This window comes from Atta colombica, unplaced genomic scaffold (genome assembly GCF_001594045.1).
Source record: "Atta colombica isolate Treedump-2 unplaced genomic scaffold, Acol1.0 scaffold348, whole genome shotgun sequence".
Classification (NCBI taxonomy): domain Eukaryota; kingdom Metazoa; phylum Arthropoda; class Insecta; order Hymenoptera; family Formicidae; genus Atta; species Atta colombica.
Window position 1 is genome coordinate 82,798 of NW_017259457.1, and position 9,983 is coordinate 92,780.

The following is a 9,983-nucleotide window of genomic DNA, read 5'->3' on the forward strand; positions in this document are numbered from 1 at the left end:
GAGAGAGAGAGAAATATGGAATATATAACACACAGAAATATATAGAGTAATATACATAGAATATTAGTATTCATATAACGTTTCTTAGAATAGAGAGTTTAATATATAAATAGTAATTAATGCATTAATATATGTGTGCATAATTTGATTAATTTTTAAAAAAGATAAAGCCTAAGAGTCTTTTTAATTACAAGCAACATCAAGATAGCTTTTCCAGCAAAAACCATCACGATGTTGGTTAACTAAAAATTCACAACTATGTTTCACTATATCATATCTTTATTTAAATTTTATATAACATATATATTTGTGCCTAATCAAAAACTTAATTAAAAATTTTAACGAAGATATGATATATCTATAATAGAACACAGATATACACTGTATATTTTTAATTATAATAAAACTGTATTACTTTTGATATTTGTATAAAATTTCTACAGATATCAAATATATTTATCGACATAAAACACAATTTAACAATTTTGTAATACTTGTACAAAATTTTCGTATCGATTTTTCATCGCTCAACTCCTTCCTTTTAATAAGAGAGAAATGCGTGTGTTATCTCGCGTTATATGTTACGCAATTTTGACGCAATATACGTAAATCTATTCAAGCTTATAATTTATATATGAGGTACGCATAGCGCTCAAATTGCGCTCACAGCCAGGAAACTAGGAACAGGATGTGTGGCTTCGAAGAACAAGTATGACAATAGTATTGCAGATTCGAAATTGGAATGCCAATGAAATATTAGTAAAAGGATGGTAGTAAATGTTGATTAGAACATAATTTCACAGTTTAAATACTTTATATAATATTGTATAAAATACGTAAAAAATCCTTTATTCATCTACAAATATCTCAATTTATCAAAAATAAATTTTTTTAAACTTCGGTAATTTTTACTTTTAATTAAATATCTATCGAATTGTAGCACACGCGATTCTGATAAACGATTCTGATATTCGAATGAATATCCTACTTTGCGTTGTATATTTTTTATACAAAATGGTAATCAACAAGGGAAATATGCAATTCACGCGTAACTATAAAGTCAAATTATATATATGATCACTAATTGCCGCAATTTAAAACTTTTGTTAACTCGCATATATAACGTGATAACTTATTATTCACAGATCACATGATAGTTTGATTAACATGTAACTAAATAATATCTAATTGTAAGTCAAACTTTGAAAATATTGAATGAATTATTGAATGATTAACTCTAATAATATTAAAATACACATTAAATTTATTGTATAAATTATTGCAAAAGAAACCTATTATTTTTCGCAACATTCTATCGTCTGTCTTGAAAGGTAAAAATCTCCCAATGACAATACTAAATAATTTTAAAAATAAATCTGGTACTTTGAAAATGAAAATTCAGCAAAGAGCAACCTTTTCTCATAAAAATATTGCAATTATAATAATATTTCGAAAACTTTGATTCACTCAGAATTATGATGCAATGAAACAAATAATATGATAATTATTATTTGAAACTGACGTATATTTTACAAAAAAATATTTTATTTTCTCATGTCGTATTTAAAATGCAGCAGTTTGAAGTAAAATATTTCATGTACATGAAAAAAGTTTACAATATTCAGATGACTTATCCTAGATTTTCAATATTGGAAATTCGTACCTTCTATCCTCCGTGCAACGTCGAGATGAAGAGCACTTTGTCCCGCGGGCACAGTTTATAATCGCCTTCACCCTGAAATTATATATCTTCTTATATTTCTATACTTCTTATATCTTTTTGGTCAATCGAACGATGCGAAATATAACTAAAAAACTTAACATAAAACATGATGATAAAAAATAATAAGCTTAAGGAAATATTTTAATTTACATATATCAATATCTATATATTCTTTAAGAAATTAAAAGTCAATTTTCATTCAAAAGTTAATTGTGTTATTTCTTCATAGAATTTTTTACCACAAAAGTTTTAAGTAAATACCTCAAACAAATACTTCAAGCAATAATTTTCACTTTACTTTAAGTTGTACTTTATTATAATTTTACTTTATTTTTAAATTTCAAACTTCAATCAAAAAATTTTATTACATCTATTTAAAAGTTTATTTGAAATTAAAATTTTATTATTTGCATCTTAAGAATTTGAGAATTATAAAAATATAGATTATAGACTTTTAGTTATTTATTTAAATAACAGTTATGGCTTGATGTTTCAAAATCAAGAAAAAAAATTGGTTAAGAAATCCATGATATAGATAAAAATTCAATGAATGCCCTAAATCCTAAATGAAGATAGACTGACTTTACCAATTTCATCTTTAACTTTGAGTTCAATTCCTTTCAACATCTTTTAACTATTGAGATAGCAAAGATATTACATAGGTATGTAAGATTCGAAAAAGTTAGAGTTTCACGAGCGCAACTGTATTATGGAAAAAGAGGGACGCGGGTGGGAAAAGAAACGGGTGAAAAGGAAAGCAGATGACATGTATACTGTGTGTGTGTGTGTGTGTGTGTGTGTGTGTGTACACACACACACACACACACACACATATATGTGCCTTGAGAAAAGAAGCGAACGAAAAGACGCGGAAACGCAAAAGCTGAAGCTGCGCGGAGAAGCTTCGCCAAGAAGCGACGGTATTATCATAATAATGGCCAGAGCCATCATCTTTTCCCTCGTTCCGACGTTCCCCGACGCTGCAGCATCTTCCCGCTCGAACGTTACCCCGGCGAGAACCGCGTCTTTCCTCCTAATAGCTGCGGCGTGTACATTTACAAATTTAAAATGATAATTCTCTCCGTGGGTGTGGCAAACCGAGGTCATTTGCGCCCTTTCAGCGTCCGGAGTCGCTCCGTTATCCCGCACCCTATCTAGCGCGCAAGTAGCGATAGCGATGGTAGGTAGCCGACAGACCGATTATGCCGTTTGTAAAAACCGGTCACGGGGTATCCCGTTTGTCAGACGCCAGAAACAGCCGTGCGTCACTGTGGGAGTTGGCGACGTGGGAAAAGAAATATCGTGCGACAAGGGATATCATCCACCTCCGCAACATTTCTCTGTGCGTTTGAGATTAATATTTTAAATAATCACTCGGTAACTTTTCGGCTTTCGCAAATCATTCAAGCTCTTCATTTTATTAATCCTAAAATACACAAACATAATTTTTAATATGTTCCCTTTCACGTGAGATGTTCGTATATCTCGTTCAAACTACTTAGGTAGTCTGTGTTTATTGTAGTTATATCTGTATTATGTATAGTAATAGTTGTATTATGGAAACATTGTTATTTAATAATAATAAAACTGTAGTGTTTTATAAATATTGTATGTTATAAATAAAACTATTTTCATCAATGTAGATTAACTTTAAATTCGGTTCAACTTACTCTTCGTTTTATTCTAATCTTTAGAACTAGAAAAAGAGGAAGAATAAGTTGAACTAAGATTAAAGTTAATCTACATTGGTGAAAACAGGCATTAATATTTCTCGACAGCATGAAGTGTATATAACAGAAAATAATCGAAAAACAGTTTGGTAGAAAACAAGTTTAAATAAAATCTTATGATTTTTATTCACAATTTATTTTTTTTCTATCTTCAGCCCAATCTTACATTAATCCAAAAATATTTTTAATTCTTTTCTGATTATTATTCTTCCTGCAATTTTTCATTAGGAAATGTGTTCTAAACTTATTGCAAGCAAAGGAAAAAAGATTTCGAAAAGAGGTATAAAAAATTATACACGGAATATACAAATATTGAAATAGATGAAAAAACTTGTATGAAATTCTTGAAAATATATTATTACTATATTGAAAATTATTATTAATTATTATATTTAAACAATTATTGCGCAAAGAAAATAGTCACTTTTATTGAATATTTAAATATGTCTCTCTACTAATAAATTTTTATTAATTTTAGGAAAGAGAATATAAATCCCATCTTCAAAGAATTCAGTTGCCGAACACGGTGCATTAACTTCTCATATCAGTATGACGACTTAAGAATCACGTAGCTAAGTAATCCATTCAATCCTTTTCGAATTTAAATCCGTCTGCCATTCTCGTTGTGCATTTAAATCTATATTTAAAAGATTTTCCTTAAAATGAAATTTTAATAATTCGAAATATATTTTTAAGACGTACATAAAAAATTTATCCTGAACGAGAATGTAGTGAAAAAGTAGAAAAGCAAAAATCAAATATATGAATTTAATTTTATAAATGTTTTAAATCAAATCTGAGAATTTTTCGTTTACCACTAAAAAATATAATAGATAAATAATTTTAAATTTATTATATACTATTTTTTTGTTTACAATCTTGATAATATTTTACAATTTTCCATGAATTAGGATAAGTAACGCGAAATTTAGTGATTATATAAAAAGTTCAACTTTGATTTCATTAAAAATGGCATTAGTTCAAAGTTTAATTAATTATAAACACAAATGGTGTTCTTCGATTTTTTACCAAAAGCGATAAAACAATTATTAATTTTGGTAATTATTTAGAATAATCACCTCCCCCTTCCCTACCTCAAATCTTAATAAAAATATACTTATTTGTGTTTTCACTTAAAACGAAAAAGAATTTGGCAAAAAAACGTGATGCTCGGTCTCGTGAATCAAGTTATTAAGCATTAAAGTTAGAGACTTTAGAGATATGTATCACATTCCGATTCGATATAGCTCTATGTATACGTTCTGCATTAATTACATAAATTCACTGCTTTAAAATTGCTTTAAAAACACATTTACTGCTTTAAAAACACAAATTCAATGCTAATGCAAAGAATTTGCTTAAGGCAGTGAATTTTTGTACGTAAAGCAGTGAATTTGTGTAATTAATGCAGAACGTATACATAGAGCTGTCGAATCGGAAAATATCTTAATCTCTAAAGTCTTCAACTTTAACGCTTAATAACTCGATTCACGAAGCCAATTGCTGCATTTTTTTTTTGCTAGATTCTTTCGTCTTAAGTGAAAACACGTCGAATAAGTGTATTTTTATTAAGATTAGAGGTGAGGGGGAGAGGGGGAGGGAAGGTAAATAATTATCTCCAAATTGACCGAGAAAGATGCAATCGAAGGATGATTCTTGAAAAACTTTATGAACTTTTAGTCAAAATAATTTACGATCATCAAATATATCGGCATAATTCTCTTATAAAAATTGTTCCAATATACGATATCCGAGGAGAAATATATTGCACATAGATATACGTGTAAATGAAATACAGTAAATAGAACAGACACTATGTCCAAAAACTCACCAGTAATTCCCAGTCAGCATCGTTAACCAGAACTAAGATGCCTGGTCTCCTAGAGAAACAAGATAAACTTTTTAAATCGAGTTGCTCGTTCCGCTGCTGCCAGCGTATTGTGTTGTGTGTCGAAAACTTACAGATACCGTACCCTCCATCAATTACGGGAAGTTGGAGGTACAAGCGCGAAACAAACGCGAAACGAACATGAAACAATGAGCGAACGAAAACCCGCCGCGATCAGCCCCGATCATTCACTGCGAAAAACTGTCACTCGCAAAAACGAAAATTTCAAAATGGATGTCTCGCCAATATCGTTCAACCGATTGGCTGATACCATTCGAGTCGTTGAGCCTATAGAATTGGCCTATAGAATTGACACGACCGCGACTTTCGCAGCCGACTTCACTATGCTCGCTCGCATCATGTAAACGCATCGCGTATCGTATATTTCGCCATTTCATCGTTTTGATCTCGAATTCGCGAATTTTCAATATTTTCTTTTCCTTTTTCCTTCGAGCGAAATGTAAAAAAAAGAATAAACTAAAATCGAGAAAAATGTGAAGTATATGTCGCTATCAGGGGATCGATTCTGTATCTTGAAACGAGATGAAAATTACAAAAATGAGCGAATTTATTAGAATACTAATAATTTCATTGGTCAACATCTAATAAATTTGCTCATTTTTGTAATTTTCACCTTGTTTGGAAATACAGGATCGATTCTCACTTCTCGTTTTAATCTTGTAAAAATTATCGAGAGACAACATCTCGCAAATCCAATCATTGTACATATCATTATTATTATGCCACGAAAGCGAGCACTACACTAATCAACGACGTGAAAAGCGATCATCTTAACATGCGATATTTAATCTGATAAATCATAGATTTCCGACATATTTGCGAAATTACAATTTTCAATGGTGACGAGAAATCGATTCTTTCATCTCTGATTATCTGATTTATCAAGACCGATTAAAAAAAAAAAAAATTAAATAAAATATGCCAAAACATAACATAAATTAAATTGATAATGAGAATAATAATGAAATTCAAAATCACGTTATCATACCGTAAATTTTTTACCACAATTTTCAATCGGCTACAAAAGACGCGATTACTCAAGAAATCGATTCATACAGGACAATTCCACATTTATATGTTTATAAAGGCCCGTATTCTGAATACGGACCATAATTTTTTGCGTTCAATATCTAATGTAAAATGTCTAATTTGTTACTCGAAAAACAACAATTGCACTTTTCGTGACAAGATACGTCATACCATGTAAGAAAATGTACGATGTAAGGAAATACTGGAATTAGATTACGCAATACGCATTGAAGATTGAAAGATTGAAATTTTACCAATCAAACAACAGAAGCTAAAATTTGTCCTCATTGTCCTCATCTGATTCCGGCCTAAGAAGATACATATATGTAGATAGATTTAGGGTCGATATTTATAGTCTTATATTTATACTCGTATTCATAATCACGCCTTATATTTAAGGCTTACTTAAATTTATCTTTAGATATTCTTTAGATATGAATTATTTCATTGGCTGCTGAGCATCTAAAGATAAATTTAAGGAAGCCTTAAGGTCGGACTATGAATACGGACATTAAAAGCGTTTTATTTACAGTTTTACTTACAGATGTCGTAAGCCAATCACAGAGTAGTATTAGCATCTTAAGACAATAGGTTTGTTCGACTTGCTTACACTTTTTACACTCAGCTTCTTCACTTTTTCTCTTTTCAGCGTCAAATATATAATATATCTATTTCATTTTAAGTGTAAAAAATGTAAGCATGTCGAACAGACCCCTTATTTAAAACGATTTTATAATAAAAACCAATTATAAATATCAGTCTAGATTACAGTGTAAGGCTAATATTTCGTACATCCAAGAACTTGGATTCTTTCCCTCGGAAATTTTCACAAACTGAGAAATGACCATTTTTCTATAGTATGGGTATATGTACACACAACAAGGCTTTTCCATAGGTGCATTCAGAATGACAACCGCTCACTGAGCGCTTAATGAACGGTCGTTCTAAGTGTTAATTGATTTATAACATTTTAAGACTGTACTTAATATAGTCCTAAATATAAGAATTGACTACGAATACTATGATCCTAAACCATTTTCTACAATTTTTAGACTCTAAGCCGTAGAAATTGACTAATTACAGTTGAATGCGAGGAGAATAATTGAGTATGGCTGATATTCATAGTCAGATCTTATATTCAAGACCGTTTTAAATACAGTCTTGAGAAGTCACGAACCAATCAGAGAGCCGTATTAGCATCTTAAGACATTACTTAAGACAATCTTGAAAGATCGGACTATGAATACCCTGTGATTTCATAAGATGTGTAAGTCCGGATCTACAATAAATTTTTAAGGTCTTTAGCCATAAAAAATGGACGAATCATAGTCGATTATTCTTCTCGCATTCAATTGTAGTAATTGGTCAAATTTTACGGCTTAAGGCTTAAAACACCTATTATAGATTCGGACTAATGCAAAAATCTGTGCTGCGGTCTAAGGATGGAATCCCATGAGATGTATTTGCGCGTAAAACTGGAAACAATAAGCACAGGCAATAGTAAAATAAGTACAGAAAACAGGGAATAACTAGCCATCCAATCAAAGCTTTGGGGTACAAGTTCAATATTATACCCAGACCTCTAATTGAATGGCTCGTTATTTCTTATTTCTTGTTCCTATTACCTGTTCCTATTACCTATTATGTTTTCAGTTTTACGCGTAACCGCAATCGGTAAAACGTAAAACTATAACAGCGGATCGCTTCTGATTGGTTACGCAATTACGCGATACGCGTTAAACATATCTCATGAGACCAAGGATATAGCCACACAACTTGCATAAACGTAAAGAAAATTATCCAATCACATTTTACGACTTTAAAAGAGAAATGCAATTGAATAATTTTCTTTATACATATGTTTATGCAGCAAGTTTGTGACCTAAAGCCCGGATCCTCATAAAGAAACAGCGCTTTGACATCGAGTGCTTAAAAAATCGGTTGCGGGGCTTAAAAAATTTACCCCTATCATCCGTTTTCACCAATTAACGTTCGATGTGTCGTTGTCCATAGATCTATTTTATTTTAGCTAAAGTTCTTGGTTTATCTTTCTTTTCTTTCCATGTTAAAGAGGAAAAGAGAAAAGATGAATCGTACAAAAAATTGAGCTAAAAAGAACAGGCCTCTTATGAGAATTTGGACAAATTTGTATGAGACACTAGAGACTCAAGTAAGTGTCTGGCCATTCTTAACTACATTCTGATAGGATAATTTTGAATGAGACAAACATGGCGGAACTTGTTGTGTAGAAAATCCTTTGTCACGTTAAACTATATGCACAATCGAGTACACAAAAATTAGGCATTTTTCTTGTTACCAATAAATTCTTTTATATATATATCTTGCCTGATGATGAGATTTTTTGCTATGGATAATAGCGCGTAACCATAATAGCAGGTAATACCATAGTATATGATTCTACTTATATACGATATGTACTCTGCCAAATATACAGAGCCTAATGTTGCCGCCATTCATAATAATGTATACTCTCTGCAATATATAAAGCAAAGTATTTCCGCCATATTTGTCCTGTGACTAGACTCTTAACTTGAGGGTCTCTATTCTATATCGGAATGCATCGGAAGATACAGATACTGACATCTGTGCATTGCGCGTACGACCGGCGCGATATGCGCCATGCGCTAGTAATAATGTATATATATCATACGTAGTGTATGCGGCCATTTTCATTAACGATGTTGGTCGTCGCCGTTGTCGGTCGATCCCATTCATTTGCGGATTGTGCGGATTCACGTGACTGATGTGACACGTTTATATGCAAAGTAAATCTGCAGTTCGAGCAACACGGTGCAATACTGCGGATATCGCGTTATTAGAATTCTTTGAAGCTCTTTTGTTTCGTGGTCGCAAACAAATATTGAAGGAGTGTATGACTGTACGTAGGATCAACACTTACACCGTGTCCCCCTGCATAAAGAGCTCGGGCCGTTCTGTTAAGAGGTTATCCCGCAGCCAGCTTAGCAGTCGTTTCAGCGTCCCTACAGAATCGATTGGTTATTAACGACAAAAGAGACTAACGGACACGAGTTACTTACGAAAATACTTACATTCCTCACCGGGTAAGTCCACCTCGTGCCGCTTCTTTCCATCAAATAGCAACTCTGCTCCACCTCTGCAAACATTCGACAAACGGCGTGATTTGTTCGTTCCGCCCGGTGATACTTGATCGTCGCATCGCATGATGCATATTTATATGAAATTTTAATATTCTTGGTCTTACCCGAATTCGATAGTAAGAGGAAGTCCAATCGCAGACATCGTGAATTGTGAAACGAGAGTTCAAAGAACGATTCTCTTCTCTACGTTAGGTTAGAATTGAATTATCGTGCGCGCGCTTGTACAATTGTCCAGAACTTTCGCGAACTTGAGCGTTCAACGATGATCACTGTGGAATGCCAGGTTAGGTTTGTTGAAAAAAAGAGAAAGGGAAAAAGGCACGCTAATGAATTTTCATTCGTATGCGTAAGAGCCGGGATCGATTGTCGTAATAAAACGAATTAAATGGAGCTCTCGCCGTGTGTATGTACACATATGCTTACCGCTGCATGTATATATATATATATATATA

General features: G+C 32.2%; 2 protein-coding genes across 4 annotated transcripts in view; one reads left to right on the forward strand and one right to left on the reverse strand.

Annotated features, from left to right (window-relative positions):
* Positions 1-1,578: 1,578 nt before the first annotated feature.
* The window catches only part of LOC108690667 (ubiquitin-related modifier 1), a 9,082-nt gene continuing 677 nt past the window's right edge, over positions 1,579-9,983 (reverse strand). Inside the window, exons 1-5 of one of the 3 annotated variants that reach the window (XM_018198072.1) lie at positions 9,636-9,943; positions 9,463-9,527; positions 9,312-9,393; positions 5,285-5,333; positions 1,579-1,735 (exon numbers count right to left, since the gene is read on the reverse strand). In XM_018198072.1, the coding sequence (XP_018053561.1) occupies positions 1,667-1,735; positions 5,285-5,333; positions 9,312-9,393; positions 9,463-9,527; positions 9,636-9,673 (303 nt within the window). In that variant the 5' untranslated portion in view covers positions 9,674-9,943 and the 3' untranslated portion in view covers positions 1,579-1,666. Of the gene's footprint in view, positions 1,736-5,284; positions 5,334-8,929; positions 9,211-9,311; positions 9,394-9,462; positions 9,528-9,635; positions 9,944-9,983 lie in introns of those variants that run through there. The other 2 variants (XM_018198071.1, XM_018198070.1) reach the window with 2 other exon arrangements.
* Positions 9,128-9,983, forward strand: part of LOC108690666 (kinesin-related protein 4-like) — a 6,071-nt gene continuing 5,215 nt past the window's right edge. Inside the window, exon 1 of the mRNA XM_018198069.1 lies at positions 9,128-9,474. The gene's annotated coding sequence lies outside the window, so the exon portion shown is untranslated. The remainder of the gene's footprint in view (positions 9,475-9,983) is intronic.